This window comes from Aptenodytes forsteri, unplaced genomic scaffold (genome assembly GCF_000699145.1).
Source record: "Aptenodytes forsteri isolate BGI_AS27 unplaced genomic scaffold, ASM69914v1 Scaffold229, whole genome shotgun sequence".
NCBI lineage: Eukaryota > Metazoa > Chordata > Aves > Sphenisciformes > Spheniscidae > Aptenodytes > Aptenodytes forsteri.
Genome location: NW_008795863.1, coordinates 3,156,255 through 3,180,496, shown reverse-complemented (window position 1 = coordinate 3,180,496; position 24,242 = coordinate 3,156,255). Strand labels below are relative to the sequence as shown.

General features: G+C 40.3%; 1 protein-coding gene across 1 annotated transcript in view; it reads right to left on the bottom strand.

The window, feature by feature from the left end:
* Positions 1 to 23,790, bottom strand: part of PIEZO2 (piezo type mechanosensitive ion channel component 2) — a 143,364-nt gene extending 119,574 nt beyond the window's left edge. The window contains exons 1-3 of the mRNA XM_019473345.1: positions 23,678 to 23,790; positions 9,109 to 9,319; positions 5,931 to 6,144 (exon numbers count right to left, since the gene is read on the bottom strand). Of these exons, the coding sequence (XP_019328890.1) occupies positions 5,931 to 6,144; positions 9,109 to 9,319; positions 23,678 to 23,785 (533 nt within the window). The 5' untranslated portion in view covers positions 23,786 to 23,790. The remainder of the gene's footprint in view (positions 1 to 5,930; positions 6,145 to 9,108; positions 9,320 to 23,677) is intronic.
* Positions 23,791 to 24,242: the final 452 nt, after the last annotated feature.

The window sequence follows — 24,242 nt, the reverse complement described above, 5'->3', positions numbered from 1 at the left end:
GTAAAGTAAATCACCCATGGTGTAAGTAACATGAATAAAGTTGTGCCTGCTTCTGCCGAGGCTAAATTTGGCACTGCAGGGCGGCTGAATAAAGTTGTGCCTGCTTCTGCCGAGGCTAAATTTGGCACTTCGCGCAGGGCGGCAGTTATGGCGAACGTCGACAGCTCCGTCGTGGGGATGGAGAGCCACCACCGCGCAGACTGCCAGGGAGGCTGGGAAGGGCTGCTCTGCCAGAGAAACTGCTGCAGTTTACTTACTAGTTCATCTGTTGCTTTTTTCAGAAAGTTTCAAACTTGCTGTAAATCCTGGCACAAACAAGAATTTGGTGATTTTAAAGAACTGCAGTATGTAGCAAAAAGAGATGAGTATTAATGACCATGTAAAGATCAGCAAGGGCTACAAGTTCTCCCTAGTAAAGCGGGGTACGTTTGCACTGACTTCCCTGTTGTCACTACTGGACTTCCACCAAAACCTGAGCTAACCATTTTAAATCAATGTTGAGTACAACTCTCCTATAAAGTGAGCGCAGCATGGACATTTATTACATGCTCGCTGATGAGTGAATCTCCAAGGAATCCCTCTGAATAAGCGTTGAAAGAGGTGAATTCATTTTGGATGAATCTCTGAATGCCCGTGTGGCAGACGCTAAGCTGGAAATCTCACAACAGCGAGTAGTTTTGCAACGTTTCCAAGGCTTTCCTGCTACAACTGACTGGGAACTCCACCACTGGTTTTCCTATCGCATTTGGATATTCCAGACAGTGCTATCAGAATGGTTAAGAGTGCAAAACACAAAACAGTCAAAAATTATATTAATCTTTTTCAGTCTTGTAAAAAGTTTGTAATGAAATTCTGAGCGGGGTTCACTAAACAGGACTCTTTCTTTGCAGTCATGTTGAGCAGTTTCTGATATAAACCACACCAGCTTGTTCCAGTGAATTAAGACACTAAAAGGGAACTAAAGAATATGCAAGGTTTGTTAAGAACCAGTAGACCTTCCTCTTAGGAAGGAGAAACAAACATAACGGAGAACCTCTCAGAGGTGAGCCACCCTTGAGACAGGTGCCAAAGATGGTCTGCAGCAAGGACTAACAGTGGCTGCAGCTCAGGTGAAACATGTTGCCCAGCTCTTGGCTCCAGTGGAGCTACAAAAGCAGCAGGAGATCCGTGCCTTGCCCTGGAGAGAGGCAAGACACTGCCAACAAGGTCATCGATCAGCTACATCTTGCTATTTTGGCAATATCTGCTCTCCTGCTGAGATTCTATTAGCACACTTAGCCTCTAATTTAGAAAAAACAATTATAGCTGGATGTCCCACCCTGATCTGACAAGTCCAGGAATATTTTTGAGACTGTGCTTAAACATTTATTCATTTCTTACCCCAGATAAACAGAGCATTTGGGCTACACATTCTGAATCTAGATCAAAGCTTTCAGGGAAGTTCAAATGGAGGATTTTGGACTGGACTTGTCTCAGATAGATCTGAAAACAAACTGTATATTCTGAGTCTACCATCTGTAGCAAATATCAGTATAACACTCCCTCCAAAAATAAGAGTCATTTAAGCAAGCCTATTCCTAATCACTGTAAAACCTATTTAAAAAGTCCTGCTTAAAGAGATTTATAGGCGTCTTTCAGATGAAAATTTCCTGTTGAAAAGACGGCCTTAGATTAGACTTCCCCACTCAGACTGCAACAAAGCAATCAGTTGCGTAATTCCAAATTCCCATTCACTTAAAAATGTGAAATAACGTACCACTGTGAAGTGGACAACACTCCCTGGATGCCTAGGTTTGCCTCACTTTATAAGGGTGATACCTTCCCATATACGAAACCATTTGTATTCAAACTATTTTGAACATTACTCGCCTGAAAACTACAAGCAATACAAGACAGACCTAAAACTCTAAGAAAGCACATAGTTTTTCATTTACATTGGATTACTGGATCTTTAAATGAATACGCTTATAAGCACAGTTTTGGACAGGAATAACTTTACTGACTCAGGATAAACTTCATACCGCTGCACTGATCCTATTTCTTCATGTTGGCAAGGCCTTATCATTGCCCCAGTTACATCCTTTTGCCAAAATAAACAACATCAGGAAGAAAGGAGGCAGCAATCTGAAAAATGGCAAACATATTATTGCATATTTTTTCAGGCTGTGGCACTGTGTACATAATTTCTAAAACCATTTTAGCTCATTGACTTGTTTTTGTTAACTCAAGTGAAAAGAAATTTATGGCAGAAATACGATATTTTCTGAATTTTGCTTTAAATGGATACTTGTTGCTATTGTTTTCCCATCTCTGTAAATCACCAATTTTGCAATACGGCAGCAAGTCAACACAGAACATACCTATTTTAAATGAAGTTATAAATGAGTGTGGACATTTTATTTGACAGAGATCAGTTGGTAATTAACCAGTGTTAATTTATGCAACTAGGTAACTCCTAACTGAAGGGTAGGTTCAGCCTTATTTACGCTGGTCCTCCTGCGCCATTTAGGACCACGCTTTCCAAGGCAGTTAGAGCACTGCCTTGAACGACCGCTGCTCACTTCTCCACTGCGGGCTGGTCTAGAGAAGAAAAGCTGTTAGTGGCAGAGGCAGCTTCATGCAAGCTCTGCCACTAGTGTGCCTACCCCTGACACATCAGCTATACTTCAGACATTTCAGTACCCTATACATTTTTCAGTCTGCAGATCCTAGTGCGCATTGGATGGCATTTAGGTGGGCGTTTGTGTTTATGCCACTTCTATCTGCACATCACAGAACCAGAAAGCCGCAACAGCAGATCTGAAACTTTGTAGGAGATCGGTGCCTTCATGTTTGCTAATAGCACTATGGCAAATACACAGGGCTATGTTATCACAGTATCCTATTTTTGGGGTAAGTACTTTGCTTGCAGAATGCCAAAGGGCTTCAGGGCAAAATATGTATATTCACCGGATTTCAGACTATCCCTTTCAAGAAAACTGCTTTCTTCTGATGACACTGTTCAGTCACTTCTTACAATCGTAAGTGTTGAATTTTGAGTTGAAGGGTTCTTAAAAGGAAGGAGCAGCACAAGGATGATGCAAATCTTAGCTGACAGATACTGTTAACTTGAGAACTTTCCAGCTTGCTTGGGTATAGTCTAACTTCATTTAGTCTGAAATCAATCGATACAGTGGCAAGCTGAATGCATTACTATTCAGAGACAACACATTTTTTGTGGATCAGAAACAACTTGTACGTTTCTTGTCAACTTGAGAACTCAAACTCAGAAATAACAATGTTAGCAGCTTTTTAAAATGCTACCCTTAGGCTCTGCAGAGAGAAATAATATCCACCAGCAGCCCAACAGGAATAGTTTTTACATCTGCCCTGGCACCTGAGGAGAGCTTAACCTGGGGATCGACCCCTCAAAACTTTACAGAGAAATAAAAGCCCTTCGTCCTTATGTTTCAGCTCCCCTTCATATATGGATAAAGGTCTGTTTGTAATGGCACTAAAACTAACACACGCAAATACATCTACCTGCTGTATTTTTTTTCATACAGTGAGTTTACTGCAACTAAGTAAGGAGAGTTCATACAACTAAGTATGAGAACGATCTGCTGATCTCCTCTTGTAAAAAGACATTAAACAGCATATTCTGGGTGACAATAGCAGAGAAGAATTTGGGGAATCAGATTCTTTTCTCGGTATATAATTTACCAATGCAAGCCACCCACTAGTATTAATGGGAACTCTGCGTATTTAGCTCTGCTTCAAACCAGGATGGTACATAAAATAGCAAGGTATCAAATTTCTTCTAGGACGAAAAATGCTAAAGTATTTTTTCTGCACCATTCCAGTACATGTGTCTCTCATTTTCCTCCTCTAGTCACTGCTTATACACCAGTCCTACTCCAATCATTAAAAATCGTATTATTGGCTTTTCCTCACACTCAGATTTGCACTTCCAAGCACTGGTAACACCTGTCTTGATGCTCTTCAAACACATCTCCCTGAAAGTAGATCAAAGCAAATCCACAGCAGAAAGAACTGTGATTAAAGAAACAAGGAAGATATATTTACTGCACCTTCTGTTGAGTTGTCATCGGTGTTTTGTATATTCAAACATAATTTCCTGTGTAATTTAGAACATCAGTCCCTCACATGATATCATGTGTAAAAGGCAGAGTACCCAACAGTACCAGTTCAAGAGAAAGTCTGCAAGAAGATAACATCATTTTCTGCTTACAAAAAGGTCAGTACATACTCCAAAGTCCAGCGCTGGGACTTTTTCTAACCCAAACTCTGAAGGTGCTTTTTCTTTCTACAATGAGGCAGAGACAACTCACTTGTAATCAGATTTTTTCTTTTCAAAAATTAGTGACTAAGTTAAAGTGGCATATTTGTACTGAATGAAATTTTATCATAAAATGTAGAAATATGCTATTTACCAAAAAATAACTTAATGCAGGAAAGAAGTTTGAGACTAAGTTAATTGAAAATTAAAGTAATTGAAAATTAATAATAAAAATAATCAAAAGGAAAAAAGGGACTTTTACAAATTATGCATATGAAGAGAGTTTCACATATTATGGCAAAACATTATGAAACACATACTTCCTCTCCTTGAGAAAATGTTATTGCTGTCTGGTGGTAAAACACTGTGAGATTATATCCTCGTAGCCAAATAGTTGAGAATTTTGAAGCCATGTTTTCTTTCTTTTCTTAATACACGGAGAAAATAATACAAAGGCTTTAAGGAGCCTTTTAGCTGTGAGCATTTTAGCTACTTAGTACTAGAAATCATCCATTCTCCTCCCTTGACCTCTAGGTGGCACAAAAGAACCTAAACTAAGCAGATCTTTTCCGATTTTTCAGGTAACGCTATGCCCTCCCAACCAGCCTCCTCAAGTTAGCGATTCCAACATCACAAAACACACATCTATTAACCTGTACTAAATAGAATGTCAAAACAAGTATTAAAGCACCAGCTACTGTAACTAGGCAGCTCATTTTTTACTGCTTTTAATGGTGCATTGAGATATAAATCATTAATTGATTCTCCCCAGTACACCTAATAGCCCTTCACCTTCAACTTAAAATATTTAAAAGGAACAGTAGGCCCCAGCCAAAACCAGCACAGCTTACTAGAAATAAAGTTAAGGTTTACATTTAGTTTAATGTGAAGATTACTACAACACTAAAAATACATACCATAAAAACAATTTGCAATCATAATCCAGCAGAAGAAAAAGTAGTAATGAGTAAAATACATCCACCTTCTTTTAGATTACAGTATAAAAGCATGCAAAAAAATTAAAGGGTCAGTGAAATCACATCCAATCAATATTTACCGCAGCAGCAACTAGAAATGCTGCTTTTGGAGTTAAGTGATGTACCTTCCGTACGAACGTAAAACCGGCACGTTCTGCATGACCACAGAGAATTTGTATATTAACAGACCAGTATTACGCACAGCAGGTGAAGTACCACAGCAGCCCTCAGTCTCTGCACACAGGGATGGCACCACACAGGCATTTTGCCCCAGTTAGGACACTATGGCTTTAGACCTCGGAACATTTCTTTTCCTCTACCAAAAATACGCATGTGTAGTACCCTGCCTTTGCCTCAGTGCTGCCACTGATTTCCTTTATCTCCTGTCTCAGCCAAATCATTCTCACTCGCATCTGAGGATCACTCTGAACAGAACAAAAAATCACCTTCCCCTCCTAACCTGCCCTAGCTCTCGGTACACAATTGCCCAGACAGGACTTCTCTCTATCATCCAAAACCACTCGGTCCAAAATGCTTTGACTCTTCCAAGACTGAAGATGAAGCTATGCATACAATTTGTCAAAGCATTACGTGGAAGACCATTTGCATCAACGTGTGATAAGAAATCATTGCATCATATGCCCACAATTAAACAGGAAAGGAATTTCTCTCACCTGGCATAGAAATCTTTTGGTGGAACAACCTCCTGAAAGAACTGTAGCTGGTACAGATAAAGTCCAATCAAGTGCCCCGCACTGAATATAGCCATTAATACACACAGACAGCTGAATATCAGCGGATCAAATGCTTGGCAACAGGACCACCATGTGCACAGGCCCAAAAATACAAAGAAATACACAGCTGAGGTCAAAGATGGCACCATCATACCTGTGAAAATAAAAACGTGGAGGGTTGGAAAGGTGTGGGAATATCAGCATTTCTTAAACCTTAAGTCTGACAAGAAGTGTATCAAACAATTTAATCCAATTAGTGTTTATGCTAATTATTACACCTAGCTCTTAAGACTGCTATTAGCTTTGAGACTAGAAGAAAAGGATCCTCTTTTTTTTTTTGTTCAATTCACTTATGCCATACCTTAGCACTTAGTACACAACCATTCTCCAGACCCTCCTCTGAGATGAAATCTTCTCTTTGTAAAGATGTTTCACAAAGCGCGGAGAAAACCAGAAATGTGGCTCAAGGCCAGCCAACAGAGACACTGTGCCTGAGAGCGCTGATGTATTGGATTTTAAAATGAGTTTTAAGTACAAGATGCTAAATTGGCATGGTGGATGAACAGTGAAAAGCCTCCTCATATAAATCTTGAAATATATTGAGTTACTAAAAATGAAAAAAGCATGATGCAGATACTGAAAATAAAAGGTATCTAGAGGATATTCAGTAAATGTTTGATTTTTCAGAATTTTTAACTCATAGACACTTGTAATCTGCACATGAAAAATACTTTGCTGTCTTACATATGTATATTGGTTTTGCTCTTGCACATGTAGCAGAGTATTTCACTTGTGGTGAAGGAGACCCAGTGCTCTGTGGATAGCCTACAAAAATAAGTGAGGAAGCAGGAAAGACATACATGTCGAACAGTGGAAACCAGGAGAAAATGACATAAGAGAGCTTACATCCAGCACAGCAGTCCAGTGGAGTCTCTAAAGTAACAGCACTGAAGCTAACAGGGATGCCTGCGTCAATTTATTTTGAAGTTTTTCACTAGTGCATGTCTAAGAGCCTCCTTCCTTCAGGACAGATCCGCAGGCTCCCGGTGGCCCGTGGCTCTGGTACACCCACTGGCCCTGCAGCTGGGCCGGCCACTCCGGCAGGAGGACTTGCGCCTTGCCAAGTGCTGGCTTGCCATGTTTTTGGGGGGCAACGCTCTGGGGGTCAGTCCCCGGTTGGACTGAGCCCAGGCACTGCCCAGACAGACTTGGGACGTGCCCGAACGGCAGCCCTGTGCATTTCCACCCACAACCTTTGCAGAGCAGAGTCCTTGCAAGGGGGAAGGAGAGAGGGAGGGTCTCGGGAGATAGGGGGCTTCACACTGGATTTTATTGGCAGAAATTGTCAAAAGCTGGGGTGGTCACAACCATGTGATGCTGGGCAAAATATGTGTGCTGTAAGGACTCCTATCCACGGTCATTTTGCCTGAGCTTCATCATCACATCCTTTCACGTCATACTTTAGACCAAGTCTTTAGACTGGGGTGCTTTGTCTCTTCTCCAGCATATAACCTGCTGGCGCTTCCATAGGCTCACAGATTTAAAAGCATGACAGGACCACAGGGATCATCTATTCCTACTGCCTTCATGATGGAGGCTGTAAAACTTCACCCAGCAATTTCTGCCTCAAGGCTGTAACTATTTCCTTTCTTCTTTCAAAGAGATACTTTGTCTTTATTTAAACACTTTAGGAGAAGGAGAATACACTATAACCATAAAAAAGTTGTTTATTATGGCCAATTACTCTGGCTGTGAAAAGTTCAAAATTTATTTCTGGTCTGAAATTGCCTAGGTTTACCACTTAACTATTGGCTCGTATTATAACTTCTACTAGATGAGATGTCTGTTAAAAAAATGTAGGCACTTTGTACCTTTGTCAGTACTTCAAGGCTGCAGTCAAATCACCATCTTTTCTTTTCTTGGCACGGTAAGTAAGGAAGTATTTAACTAAGCTCGAGGTTTCTCTCTGGAATACAGGCTTCCCAGACCTCAAGTCCTTTTTGTAACTCTCCTCCAAACACCTCCCAGCTCTCAGCGTGTGTTGGAGTCCCGCAGACAAGCTGCCCAACGCCACTCATAAGAAATTGTCCCTGCCGCTGCTGCATGATCCTTCTGCTTCATCCTCCCTGGGTGATGTTCACCCATGCAACTTCAGAATGGCACCGAAACCATGTTTATTCGCCTATACTTATTGCACTTTTTTTTTTTTTTTACGGCATCTCTCTTCCCTGACGTCAGGCACCATGGTGATCCACATAACCTATTTTTTTTCCCTTTTTAGATTTATTACTTTGCATTTGGCTACATGTGAGACTGTCAGATAATCTTACCTTACTGAGCAAGCCTGCCTTACTAAAAGAGTCACATCTGACCAGTCTTCGTCATTCAATACCAAGCATTTTTTGTACTATCATTTATACTTCATATACTAGTATACTTATATGTTAAGTATACACTTATACTTTATATGTAAGGACTCTATTCAAACATGTGAGTAGGCAGATAAATGCTAATTTACAATTGCATGATCTAATTTTAAATTCATTCATTACAACCTACAGTGATTTTGTACACTTCCATTCTCTCTGTAGCTGATTATCTGGTACTAAATCAAATGTCTTACAAAAGCTTGGTCATATCATATCAAAACAGCTACTTTTACCAAACAACATAAAAGTCACATCAAAAACCAACATGAAGCCTGCTTATCACTCTTTTTACACACTGCATAGTCAACCTATTAATCTTTTCTTTTTCTTTTTCTTTTTTTTTAAAGCCTATGTGAATGCAGTTCCTTTTTACACGTGGAAGTGACAGAACCAAATCTATGAATTCACATTATAGTCACTTATAATATGCAACCTTCACCATTTGGTTATAACAGTAGCTGTAAAAGTCATATATGGAGTGATAGGGCCACACAGTATTAGTACAAAAAAATTAAGCAACTCAGCATATTTTAATGCCTGCCAAAAAGTTAATTTAAATAAAATCAGCAGCAATTTCTTTTCCCTTAAAAATTTCCATTGTTATTCCCGCAGGTGCCAAAGCGCTGAAAACTCATTTGTTAAATGCATAATCTAATGGGCTCTGGAGGAAATTTTTCAAATGCACCAACCTGCTGAACCAAGTAAAATTGTAACAACAACTTTTCCAGTGGTGATTATCATGTTGCCAATAAACTCCCTCAGTCTGGATGCTAGGGAGGCGATTCTACGCAGCAGTTTTAATTTCATGGTTTCCTCAAATTCTGCTTCACCACAGTCTTCATCATCCAGATCTTCTTCATACATCAAAGCATCATCTGGCTCTAACTTTTCTCTTACAGCCTGAAGGAAAAGGGGGGAAAGAAAAAGAGAATGCAAAAAAGAGAGAGAGAGACAAAGGAATTTGAAATTAAAACCCACGCATATATTATTTAAAAATGAAGTCTGCTTATAATCTTTGACTATGTGCAAGAAAGTTACGAATAAAGGTATAACAACTCGTTACGAGTTACGAAAGATGTACTAAAGCTGGAGTTGTACATTGATGGCTCCCACTTCAGACCTGTCTCAAGAAAAAAGGATGTTAAGGGTTGATCTCTGAGAAAGACTGCAGTCCTTCTAGATGTGCACAACAGGCTGCTTGTTCATTTTTAAATGAAATTTGGTTTGGTTTGCTCAGCATGCTTTCCACCTTGCTATCTATTACCTGTTAAACTCCTCTTTGGCTCAATGGCTTTAGGTATAAGCTCCAGCCACTAAGGACAAGTGCCTTCCTGGTTGATGTTCATCAGCAAACCTCACTTTTCAAACCTTTCCCCATGAACCCTTTCTCGGACTTTAAATGCAAAACCTAGAATGCAGCGAGTATGAGTGAACTGAGACAGGGCAACAAGGGCTGAAATAAATGGATAGACAGCTCATTGGTGACTGAAGGGCAGTTCGGGAGAGAAAAAATACACTAAGCAGAGGCTCAGGAAGAGAATGAGAAATCGTGAGATCAGCTGATGGTGAAAGAAAAGGAGAAAAAGTGAGCAAGAGAGAAGTAGTGAAAGCTTGAGTGATCTGCAACAATTTAGCAGGGGAAATGAGACCAGTGGCTTAGAACTACACAATGGAAAAAGGAAAAGAAGGACACGTGTAAAGGCCCCTCATACTTGAACAGTTTGTTAGGATCTGGCAGTGGCCTTCACCATCTCTCCATCGTATCTTGGAGACCAGAAGACATACACAGCTATTGAGTGATGCAGACTAAATCATCAACCCATGGTGAGAATCTGCAGGATTAGCAGGAGGCCCATCCAGAGATACAATTTATGGAAAAATTAGTCATTCACAGACAGGTAGGGGTATATTTAAAAAAATAAATTAATATTTTTGAGCCAGGTTCTCACTTGGTGTAATAAGGCATAGCTTCTTTGGCACTAAACTGAACTTGTGTATTAGCTAACGCTCTGGCCAAGCAGTATCTCTGTGTGTGAAAGTGAGAAAGAGAGACTATTGGTATTTTTCATCAGAATAGCAGTTTTATATTTATTGGTGACCTTTGGCAGCAAAAAATTCCACACTGCCAGATAAGATTGCAGTAGGAACAGCTGAACTCTCAGCCTACTTAACCAAATTCTTCAGTACCATTTCGTTATGTGGATTCCCAAAGGGAACAAAATTCCCTGTAGGCTCCATCATTTCACCTCTAAGCTTGGTGCCAACTTTCTCTTCTTATTTTGGAGCATTAACAATGTTGCGAATGCCCAGAAAAAGCCTGCTTAATCTCAAGGGTATATATTTTACAATGAAATACATATTAAGTACAGTAGGGCTGATCTGGCAAATCCACCTTTCTCTTCGACGTATCTGGCTATTTCACTAGCTATACCCATTGTAAATGGAGTATACTAGCATTTCAGTTGCTTTGCTATTGTCACCATTCACTTACAGATCTCTCAACATATGCATTATCAGATCTTGATGCAAAATAATGGAGAGGAGATGGCAGCCCAAACATGCAGCCATCATATTTCGGGCCATGCAGCACAAAGAGGCATTCTGTCTGTTCATCCCTGCTGCTCATATCTGAGCTCCCACCTAAACAGGAGCTACTTAAATATTCAGAAACAACGCTGACAGTAGGCTGAATGATACATTATGCTGTAACTTCTGCCACAGCTGTTTCAGCGAGAAAGCCATACAAAGGGCAAAAGCTATGATGACTTCTGCTTGTGCTGTAATTACTAGATGAACCTGCTCCTTATCTAGTCCTTTTGGGGCCCAATCCTGCTCCTCCTGAACTGGCTCTAGTGCTCTGTGCCTTGAGCTTAATATGACCAGCAAACAGTGAAACCTTCAATAGCATTCATATTCCAAGCAAAAGAGAATGAGTGAGACTGCTGGACATTTAAAGGTTATGAAATGGCACGCCTACTATACATGGGTCTGTGTGAAGGAGACCCTTGTTTCTTCAGCTAGTGCTTTCAATTTTCTGAAGACAATATGCATTAAAAATCTGGAATTACTTACAAAAGTTGTATAGGAATAATTTCAAAATAAATAAGTTATTCCATGGGAGGGAGACTGTCAGAACTCATATCTCTATGAATACCACGAATCTACGTTGAACATGAAGACCGGATATATATATATATTACAGCTTAAGCTGAATGGGAGTTCTGTTTAAACTGCTGAGATAGCACTTCATTATACATATGCAGGAACAGGAAATAAAAGTCTGAAGAGTCACAAAAGAAAATAATAAAATGTTATCCATGCAGAAGCAGAAAATGTTCTTGAGGGAAAAATTAACAAAATGAAAATATTTTTAAGTATAAATTGGAGGAAAATACACAATATCTTCAATCAACAAAATAAAAAAGAGGACACGGAAGTAAGAAAACCACATAAAACAGCCCAATGAAAGGTGGGACTTGATATCCTTTTCTGTCTCTTCCCCCTACCCGCCTCCCTCACCTCAGGTGCCAAATGCTCAATTACACACCTTGATCTCAAAATGGGTCTTTGGATTTTCCTATCATGATAACTAGGACCATAATTTTTTAACTTGACCAGGCTAATCACTCTTGCTTCATTGATCTGAAGGACCTTTAGGCTACATTTTGCCTTAAGAGTTCAGTATTAATAATCTAGTACTGACACGTATGACACAGCATGTCCAGTGAGAAGCACTAGGAAAGAGGGCATTTCACTGGACCAGGACACAGATGAGGAGGAGATGATGGTCCAAAATTTCCACGGACTGATGCTTACACACTTTAAGCAAGTTGATGAGTTACCAAAGAAGTTAACTTTCCTTGTATTTCCACTTTCATTTAGATATGAAAATATGAATTCCAAGTTCTACAAAAAAGTTAGGACCTCACAAACACTCACAGGAAATGCAGAACAACCTACTTCTGGTGCTACTGAGGTCATCAGCTGTGGGAAAGAAAACTTCAGCATTCTGAACCTCAGCAAATACCAAACTGATTTCCCAAGTTTTCCTTCTAAAACTACAAATCTCTGTTTGGAGTTGGGGCTCTTCAACCGCTCTCCTCAGTTTAAGACAAGCCAGCAAATGGGAAAACCTGACCATCGACAACAACCACAATCTGCAGTCCCGGAAGCTTTTCCAGAACAGATGCGTACTGTTTTGCAACTTTTCATCACAGCCTGCATTATCAATAATATGGCTGTGCAAGGATTGCCTGGTTTCAGAGACCAGGGCTTTGCACCCGCATGCTCCCTGGAAGAGGCAGGTTAGCTTCCGCATCTCTCTCTTCCCTATCTGCAAGTGCTTTTAAGGATGATACCTTAGTCCTTAGCCTTATTCTGTCTACCTCCCAGTGGTGTCATTCATGACCCAGTCGATGATTATTTCAGTGAAAAGACTATGACAGCTAAACAACTATAGGTTTGATATTTTTTTGTGTACAAACATATCTGTTTGTAATTCAGTACCCAAGGTGAAGTCAAGTAGCTGAAAGGCCATGTTCCTTTCCTGAAGTAGCTGAAAGGCCATGTTCCAGTGTATGTCAAAAAGACAAACTTTGGATGCCCCCACTCTCATACTCACTGCCCAACAACTGGATTATCTGGGACGGCTTTTCAGTTTCGCACATTGAGCACTTCAAATTGCTGAAAGCAGGCAAACAGCGAACAGTTTTTACATCCAACATGGTGATAATGTGCCTGTTGTTTTAACACTTTCTGATGATTAGCCATGCAAGTACGCGCTCATCACAGAACACCATTACTCCAGTCAGGCTGTTTTGCAAAGCTCTTTTTACTATGTGGATTAGTGTAAAGCTACAAATCCATGCTACATAGGCTACAGTTAGAAAAATACTTTTACTTCCATAATAAATTACTTATTATGCAATTACAGGATCCCTGTGGATGCTGATTAAATCAAATAAACTTCTCCATTCAAGGAGTATAGAGCATTTGTGAAGCCATAAACGTGTTTCCATGACCTTTGCTCTGCAGAGCAGGGCCCCAGGACTTTTTATAAACAAACTAAATGCAGTTTAGGTTTTTCAGCAATCGTGTGGAAGTCCCGGGAGTATTTATTGTACAACACTATTTTAAACTGCCAAATTGAGATAGAGAACAGGCAAGGAAACAGTACAGCCTCTGTGGCAGCTATGGCAGCTACTATTGTGGCCGGGGCCAGAATGTCCATTAGCTACTTTGGGGGCTGCTTTATTAACATCCAACTTTTAAATGTTTCATCTGGTACAGTATAAACACTACTGCATAAAGATATCCTCTAGTCCCAGAGATGTATTTACTAACAAGAAGCCTTAACTCCAACCTAAAACCCATTCTTGCTTCAGAACACTCCTTGCTTTGTACCTACACTTAATGGTATTGTGTCTGTAAAGACAAATTTGCTCATTCATTGACTTTTTGATTCTAGAGAGGACAGGAATGAAACTCTTCAAAAATTCAAATAATGAGAGCAACAAAATTTAACTAACCAGAATTGTTACAACTGAGGATATGCAAGTCTCAGAATGGACACAACTTCCATCCCTGCGAATGCATTGCATTAATTATCAGGACCTCTCAAGCGTGCACTGCTAAGCTCACAAGAATAACTTCTCATGAGAGTTCAGGTGCTTCCTCCTTCCAGTTGGCTCATAAATGCTGTACAGATAGCCTCTTCTGCAGTATTTTGACATTTCCTCCCAGCCAGAACCAGGAAACAAACAGAGAGGAGTGAGAAAACGAAAAATAAGCCTGAGAAACACATACAGTTATGTGAAGTTCACCAACTGTTTTTAACATGTTGCTTCTAGAATTTTGAACAAAGGTTAAATGGATCCTGCCGTGTCAGCTCAACTTATCAATTTATCTATGTATTATGTGGGCATTTAAAAAGTCATAGAGATGCAGTGATGAGCCTCATTATCAAACTTAATATCGAGATGACACTTTGTGTTTTCCAAGGGTCTGGACTGCAGGTGGCAGAAATGCAACCTGCAATTAGATTGCATGGCAGCACCGCCATGCTCCCAAGGCAACCTGCTTGTCGTGTGGTTATGCTCTGCAAAGTACCTCTGTGAAGGAGAGCCTGAAACAACCTCCTGAGGAGCAGTGCATGAGTTCACTGATTTAAACACGTTCTTGTTGCCTCTGAATTGCCCATGGGGCTGCAGGGCTCACCCCAGTACCCAGCCGCTTCCCAGAGCCTGCTCCTTCCTGGGATCCCCCTGCAGCAGCCTTACCCAAACAGCTACAGGTACACAGGTCCGGCACGAGGGCCGAGTTGTACATTGCGGCAGGCCCTGCTGTTTATTGCTGGTGATACCAGAGAAGTGCTTTCAAGATCTAGATCAGCTTGAAGGTGCCTGGTTTGGCTTGCAGAAAAGATAGGTGCACCCACTTCGTCAGGAGACGAGAGCAAGCAAGCCACAATGCAGACCGCACACTCTGACCTCCTGGCAATTTTAATCAAGCTCCACAGGAATCGCTCTAGCTGTAGCATCCCAGAGCTCAGCACAGACTCCCTTGCTCCTGATAGCCACACCAGTTTATTTAAAGAGGGCTGGATCGTCTTCCTGCCGCCCTGCAGTTTGCATGCCCTGAGGCACACACTCATGGCCTCCTGCTGACACTGTTACTGTAAAACCATGATTCTCTCTTTGGCAGAGAATGAAGAAATCACTTCCTACAACTATTTATTTACCTTTAATTAGAGACCATATTTTTATTCCATACCTGTGATAAGAGTAGCACAGGCACAATTTATTAGACATCTTTAATAAGTCTGTTCAAGCCGTTACCATGTCCAAATTTCTGGACTTTCTTTTCATTTTAAAAACCTTAATGCTTACATTGAACAGTTGGGTTTAGGAATCATCTGAGACAAGCTCTTCGATTCAACCACATTAGTGCCAGCAGAACTATAGAAATTGACTCCCTCTCTACTATCGCATTGTTTTATTTCGGTTTCTTCCATAGTGCCTAAGATGGTGCATTCAATCTAGATGGAACATACCATAACATGACTGAGTTCCTATTTTCAAGCTTGCTCGAAAAGCCTTTTTCCCCCCAAAAAAAAGATTTTTAACCTTTATCTTTAGAAATGAGATAGTTACAGGAGTAGGAAGAATTCATTACCTACCTGCCTTTAGGAGCAGCACATACCGTAAAGATGCATATAGAAAAATAAATCAAAATAACGCAATATTCTTTAGACAGACCCAGCTGTGAGTACAAAAGCTGGAAAAGAAATTTAACGGCTACCTGTTTTACCATCAAAGGAACTGGAAGCCCTTAATGGGATATAAATGACTGCACTTTTAACATGCAGTCAATACTAAACCATGTTAAGGTAATCATTTCTTGAATTTCCAATTTTGCAAAGAATTGAAGAACTCCACAGTTCTTTTGGAAGTGTCAGCATGTGAGGAGTGGATTTCCCTGCTTCTTCTGACATAGAATAGATACAAAAACTTCCACAGCAACAATTCCCACATGTCATTATACTTGAGCTCTACAGAAATGGGACTGCCTAGCAAAAGCATCTTCTTTAAGGTCATCTTGCATGAGATACATGCGGTGCTCAGAGGGAGCTCAGGCGGGTCTGCAGAAAGCAAAAAGGGACCACCGCCCTACACACGCACAGGGGGTGCGCATGGAGGGAGGGCTGCAGCCTGCAGGCCAGGATAGAAAAATAAAACCACTCTGAGAGCTCAGCAATCTACACTCACAGGCACTGGGTGACTTAGGGAAAGACCCTGCTAAATGAGCTGAACTCATCAAGTGTGAGACAATTGCACTGAACATTTTGGTAGGTGTGAAATTAATGAGATAGATAGAGGCATTTTGGAATTTAAACAGTATTCTAAAATTTATACTACACAACTGAACCACTGAAAATAAAAATCCTAAATTAAGTCCTATAGATCTTAATGAAAAATTTTATCACTGATAGATCTAAATTGTGCTAAAGCTTGGGTTAAATGCCTACACAGTATTAGCTAAATTCATCAGGGATGTACCATCAGAAATAACTTTCAGTGTGTTTGCAGTGTTTGATAGTAATGAATGACATACACTTCCACAGTAAAATCTCGTGGGAAAGAGACATACACTTCCACAGTAAAATCTCCTGTGGGAAAGAGTCATGTGTTACAAAAAAGGATCAGCTATTTACTGGAAGCACATAGGGACAGAGGCATTTAGCGATTCAGAGGAAACGAAAAATAAAAAATGAATAAAGACAAGCACAGTTCTGAAGCAGGATAACAGGAAGGCAACTCATTAAATCCTGTACACAATAGATATTGTACTGAGACGGCCAAAGATTATTTCACTTCCCAGTGTACCTACCGCACCTGAGCAAACACCAAGTGATTTCAGCAAAAGACTCACTTGGCTAATATGGAAATACGGTTTCACATCTTGACTTCAAAAAACTGTCAGGCATATAAGCCAAATGCAAAAGAGAGGGGAACTCACAGGCAGAGTTCGGTGGTTTGGCCAGAGATGATGAAACACGTTTTTTTTTAGTGAAAAGGAAATAGGAAGACTTGGGTTATGACTACAAGGCACAATTCAGTACAAACTCTAACTGAGCTAGTGCAGGTATGTGAAGCAGCACAGCGCCATTATGGAGTAACTCTTGGACCAAGAAATATACACATTGTACCATTATCCATCTCGCTAAGAAGCATGATAAACAGCCCAATTGGAGTGCTGTGGTTATCTGCAGTATTGCCTCAGCTCATACAGAAGGGGCTTGGGTACTTCTCCAGTATCACCCTGAAGAGCCACAGGTTACTGGGATGAACAGGAGAATGGGAAATCTAATCTACAAGAGGATCCAAAATTACCCAACTTCTTTTGTCTTGTAGAGCAGACTTTGAATAAATATGGGTTTTTTCTCCCAAAATATGAGAAATGCATGCTAGGGAAGGAAACAGTATATTCAATCAAAAGAGCAGAACTATGAGAGTTATAATGCAGTTATGAATACATGTACAATCTAAATTAGAGGTTTTCTAACCACCAGAAAAGCAAAATTGCAGAACAGGGTCCTGTCAGGAGCAATGGGATAAAGAAAAATCTCCCTGTTTTCAAGATGGTGCTTCCTACCTTCCAGAGGGAGTTGTGTGATACAGCTGCCCACAGCAGCAGCAGACTGAATTCTGTGACCCAAGAGATTCCTTCTTGTACCATGTTATTCATCACTTAGGCTGTCTGAAGGCAATAATATTCCAGTATTTTGATCTCCTGGTTATCACCTCTGTATCTCAAAATTTGGCACTGAGGACTGTTAGACAAGCAAACCAGTAAGCCCAGTGAAGAGCTGCCACTAGAATTTCATCATACATCTGTCACGTTTCTAACCAAAACAGGACAGGTGCATGCTAAAGTTTCATGCTGAACAGGTTAACAGCACTTGGTAATACATAGTATATTGCACTATGTAAGATTATGTAGCTGAGGCACTGTTGTAGTATAATTACATATTTGTGTTAAGACTTATCCAAAGACATGTGCATCAAACCAAGAAGCTAATGTAACTTGTAAACTTTTGACCCTTGTTAAGATGAGATGCATTAGAATTGTTACTGAGGGAGGCAGCTGGGTAAGGTCTGGCAAACTTCACCGCTACAAGCATTGCAAGCAAAGCGATAAGGGAGCCTCACCTACTCTCTTTAAACCACAGAAATAAGGTATTAAACCCTACTTACACCATGTTCAAAGCACACTAAGACCAACTGGGTTTGGACCAGTTCTCCAGAGGTCAAAACCAAAGCAATATTTATAACCAATTAGAAAAGGTAGGCAAATGCCGTGCTATACAGAGATGCCAATGGAAAGAAAAAAGAGGAAAAAAAGAGGTGTCATCAAGAAGCTAAAAGAAGCCAAGAAGTTCCAATGCTCTCTAAGAAGTTCTTTTTCCCTTTTTATCACCTGTACTATTTTCCACAGTATTTTCCACAATACAAATTCCCACAATTTGCTATCTCTGAAGAGAAGCAAATATTGAAGGAGCCGAAGTTGCGTATGGGAAGATGTTTAGAGAAGTCAGGGCCAGAGGGTCCCACATCAGTGAGAGCTAATGAAGCCAGGTGAGTGTTTGATACTGGTAAAAGAAAATTAAATTAAGATAAACACAAAATAACAATCTCAGGAAAAATATACCCATTCAAGGCTTTAAGAAAAAACGGGATGGCCATCTAGACAGCGTCATGGGCACCACTGTAAACAGCTCAAAGGAGATCTCCGCATCTGAAGGCAAGAAAATTGGCAAGGTGTTAGCAACTACAAGGACTGGGACATCAGATCTTTCTCGGAGCTGTGCTCTAAGCTGAACTAATTGTCCATATTTTACGGGACATCCAGATAGGTGATACACTAGTAGAATCGTCCAACCCAACAATCTCTGAATCTAACAACGAATGTCATAATACCGTCACTCAAATTAACAATAAGACCTTGCCCGAAATGCTGAGGCATTGATACTCCCTGTAGCTCAAAAGAATATTGCAGAACTATAGCTGGTTCACAAAAAAGTAATGGAAGCAAAAGAAATGGAAAAAAGAACAGGGATTGCTTACCCTTAAAGGACAAATATGCAAGATAATAAATATATTTGATTTCCCTTATACCATCTCGTTCTGTTTTATAACATGTAATACAAGGGACCTTCCATAAAATTAAAGGGTGTTAAATTTAAAATAAAATCAGAGAGCACTTATTAAATTGTGGAAGTCCTTGCTTCATGACGCCACCGAAGCCAAGAAATTAATGAGGTTTTAAAACGGTCTGGATAATTGTATGTTTAACAAGATTATTCAGAGTAGCTATAATTAACAACAACATTTTTTGGAAGAGATTTGAAACCACATGTTTTAGGATTAAAGCCAGTCTCTGACTAGGAGAGATCGGGATAAATTGTAATGTTGGAGATGGGGAAAAAGGGTATTCCCTTACTTGCTTATTGTCCCTATCCAGCAGGTACCAGCTACTTTTAGGATGAGGATACTCGTCTAAATGGGCAATTTCTAGACTAGGAAGTCCTTGGACAGGGCACAAGACATGTGTAGCTCTCAGAGCCTATCTACTCTGTCCTGTATGCTTTGCAGTCACACTTGGAGACCTGGACCAAAAGAGAGCTCCCCATGTACTACGTGCCCGATGTAGGTGTAGGACAAACAGCCCTGTCACTGTTTAGAAAGACAAAGCTAGGAAACTGAGCGTTATGCCTGTTCCTATTTGCCAAGGGACACAGAAGCCCAGAGACAGATGAAGTAATAGGCCCGAGGACACAAACCAAGTTTGTGGCCAAAGTGAGAACCATGCTGGTCCTCCTGACTCCAGCCCAGTATCTCGACCCCAAGCCAAGCCCTCCTTACATTTTTCCCAAACCTTCGTTTATTTTAAAACCATTTCCTTTTTTTCTTTTTTTTTCCTTTTTAAGATCCCAAACAAATCTCTGCCTTCCGCAGAAAAGAGGAGGGGTGGAGGCTCTGGGATCAAGCTTGACTCAGATTATGCGACAAAGTACAGACCCAGTGGTCCCATTTACTTTCTAGAAGAGCGTGGATGAGAAACAAGCTTGAATGGGCAAGGCAGCAAGTGCCGTGGGAGGAAGTTGCATTGAAGACTTCAACTGTATATTTCAATTAAGATCAACACCTCTTCTAAAGTTTAGGTTGTGCAATCTCAGAAGGATTTTCCTCCCCCCCCGTCACTTACAATATTAGGCAATTCATACACAGTCTCAAGAAAAAGCTACTTCCTTTCTAATACCTATCAGACTGTATATACTGTATCTGCATTTTGGCATATAAACCACCATCTGCACCAAATCAAAAATGCCGTACTTCCAGCTGCAGCTGGGAGTTAACTGCTCTTTCTTATTTTCTTCCACCTTTTACACCTTGTGACTGGCATTGTGCTTTTCAGCATTTGCAATCCGGGCCTGTCTCCAGCTGAATTCACCTGCTTTAAATTTTCTGAGCCCTAATAAAAAAGGCCTGCAGACACGTTTGCTCCAAGTGTGCAACCATTTAGGGGTGGTAATGAGTTGGACTGCAGCCTGGTATCTGGCAGACCTTCCTACTTCATGACTCACTGTTAATTAAAACCACACTCTTTGCTTATTCCTGGGATAGCGTTACTTAAATAATTGAGAGTCTCTCACTGCCTTACAGCCTCCTCCCCCAGTTCTGTTCTGTAGAATACACTTTTCTGATGGAGATCTGTTTCCCTTAAAGTTGGATGCAGTGTAATGAAGAAGGACATCCATTTTTCAATGAATCCTTTTTGTCCTTAATTTGGATTCTGATACTTTTTCTTGTTTTGAATTGCATCTCAATCCATGGCAATATGATCCATTGTACTCTACAGCTGGTTTCTGGAGGCTACTGCCATGACAAAGTACAGCACAAAACTGAGTATCACAAACTGCTACTCAACTCCAGGCGTTTTTTCAGCATGCCCATATAACGACTGAAATGTGAAGGATTCACACAGAGCTTTGAAAAGGTCTTTTAGAAGTATTAAAACAATTATTTAACAAGTTTTCTTATACATAAATTTTGGAAGGAGTAGATAGATTAACCTTTCTTTTTTTAATTAAGCCTATCTCCATAGTATTTCACTCTCCCACAAAGCAAAGAGGTCTGAGAATCGCTCAATGTAAATAATTTCATGCAAAAAGGTAAAGCTGCAAGACAAACTCTCTGCTTTTGCCTGGAAGTCACAGTGCTGATTTCTTGATTTATAGAGCCACCTGTGGCTAGGCATCTAGCGATTTGAAAAGTCACCTCTCTTATGGCTCTGTTGAGCCTGTTCGAATCAGCCGATGCATTCTTAACAAAACCTCATGCCACGAATCTCTGATGGCTGGTGGCAGGGACTCTCAGCAAAAGCTTTTCAATTCTGGAATTGGCTACGGGGCTGGTCTAACAAACCCAGGACTATTTCCCTTGGAGGCACAGTACCAAGTTCAACACTTCTTCTGAAGCGTTTGTTTGTAGGACAGTTATTGCTGCAACTAATTTTGTATTTTCTAATTCAATGGAGTTACAGCATCAGTAGAGAGCTGCACCAACATGCAGCCACAGGCATCAGTCAGCTAATGCAGAACTCAAAGAACCGATCACTTAGTTTTTCCTTTTCCAGTGGACTCTACCAAGGAAGAAATGAAAATTGTCATGTGAAACCAACAGTTTGGACTCATTTTAGATCATGCCAATATTCTCCCAAGTTCAGACACTCAGCTGCATGCTCTGCATATGCATTAGGTTCCTTACAGTCAGTCCTGCCAAATACGTATTCCTAGCAGATTCAGCTGCTTCTGCAGCCTCCCCCTAACTAGCAGAAATGATTCCAGGATGTTATGTGCAGACACCTACAAAAAGAAAGCTGAAGTTGGAAAAATGTGTTTAATAGGTATTTAATTTTCCACTCTCCATTTCACTCCATCTTCAAAAAACAAGCAGGTTATTCTGATGCAAATTCATCATTTCAGCTGTGAAGATCACAATTCCTTAAAGCACTGAGGTTCACCTCACATGACAGTAACTATTATCCCTTTTTAAAAAAATTTCCTGTGAGTTTTGGGTGTCACTAAATCTCAACACAGCTGCTGAGTTCACTAGATAATCTATAATACATACCGTTTACAGAACATAAATAATATTTGCTGAGTTTTGATGTGAAGAAGTAAAATATATTTACACAGAATTCCATTTGTCCAGTATCAATATTTCTTTGCAGTCAAAGTTTTCTCTTTCTTCTCTCCCACGCTCTTCCTTCATGGAATATTCTGGCCCATTTAGTTGCATTGGTGGATTGCCTTGAGGTAGCCAGTCTAGGACCAACCCAATTTAAAGCTACACTCTGTGCTTCAAAGAACTCTGTTAGAGCCCAGTTCGGTAAAATGCAACTCTTTTGAGACGGGCTGAACACAAAACATGCCAATTAGCCACACTTATTAATACTTCAAACATCTCCCCTCATGGGTATAGCCCCCGATTCTAGCCTGCTGCTAAATCCATTTTGCACAGCTCCAACGATAAAGCAGATTTAAAGCTGATAAAACCGGCTTCCAGGAGAACACAGCAAAACCTTGCGTACACTCATCAGACCAAGACCTAGGTATCCTCCAATGTGTAGTTAAAAGCTGCAATCTTCAGGCAATCCTCAGCTGTCAGGAGATCCCGTAAGAATTACAAGCAACTGAGTATAAAGTACAGTCCTGATACTGAACTCTGATGTGCTAGAAACTCAACCAGTTTCTGGCAATACCACAATCCAGACAACATGGCAACAGGCAGAGAGGCTTTTTTTCCTCCCTGTAGTGGCACCAAAATGGGCAGCTGATCCCCCTAAATACTTTACCCACTTCAAAGTGCAATCTATTTGAAATGAGCAAGTTGCAACTGTCTCCCCTAAAAACAGAGTTTTGAGAGTAAAGAAAAAAACATTCCACCCATACATAAAACAAGACAGAAAATGAGACCCTAGGCAAGCTAGACCGTCTGATAAAAAACATGTTAAGATTAGTAGTAGGAATTTCTCTGCACCCTGGGCTAAATTCCCACTGCGGCTTTTTATATTATAAAATTGTTCCCCTCTCTCTGTGGATTTTTCTGCATTCGGTATCTCTGCCATTCTTCTTCCCACTAGTAAAATACACAGCAAATACATCAACGCTTCCAGCTAAGCCATTCCCCCAAATTATCCTCAAGCTCACTCAGTATGACCACAGTTTTAGATAACTCCTTCCATGAACGTAATACACAGTCTCTCTTCCGTTCCCCTAAGAGTAATTTCTGATAATCACTCAGATGCTGCTGTTATTCTTGGATAACAAGTTTGGAAATATGGATGCTATCTAAGAAACTGAGCAATGTATGTAGCAAAACAACCTTGTCAGACTTAACCAGCAGCTCTGGTGAAGAAACAACTTGTGATCGACTGTCATGATCATTTCTTAACTCAAAACGACTTGAAAAATTCAGTAGCATATCTACCACTTTTCATATTCTGCTTTGTTTTCTCAAGATAATGACAACTGTAGCTTTTCCACTTTAAAAACAATTGTTTAGTTTCCTGAAAGTAAGTTAATTTCTTAACATATCCCGTGCTCATGAAACCATTTCAGAACACTTCTCAGACAGGAATGCCAAAGCTCGCTATTAGCTAAAAGCCATACAGATAGAAATGTGTATTTGATACCATTTCCTCATTTTCAAATTGCATGTTGCACTGTGCTGCATCCTCGGTTACTGGCTTCTGAAACATGTTGCGGCAGATGAGCCATATTGTCAGACTAGCAATGAACATCCCAATATCTGGTACAAATAGTCTGATCACGTTGCCAGCATCTGCTCCTTTCACACTGTATGGGATGGAAAAAAAACAAAAAAACAAAGAAACATTTGTTACTTCTAATGACATTTTCAACTGGAACAGAAAGTTAGCTCAAGGCAAAGAAAAAAACCCAAAACCCCAGTAGTAAGAAACCTTCACAATATGGGAAATATGAAGACCAAGGAACTCTAGGCAGACAGGTATTTTTGCTCTCCAGAAGTACAGAAGAAGTGATTATTCACTGGGAGTTCACATACTCTTATTTTAGTGATACTTAGAATTTTGATTAACCCTATTCTGAATCCATTTTGTGGAAAGCAACACAGGAACGACCTTCGAATACAACAAGAAAGATTTCAGCCGAGTTCCTAGAAGATCCATGTGTATAAATAACAATCCCTTTACTGGCATCCTTTGCAAAGACAACAGC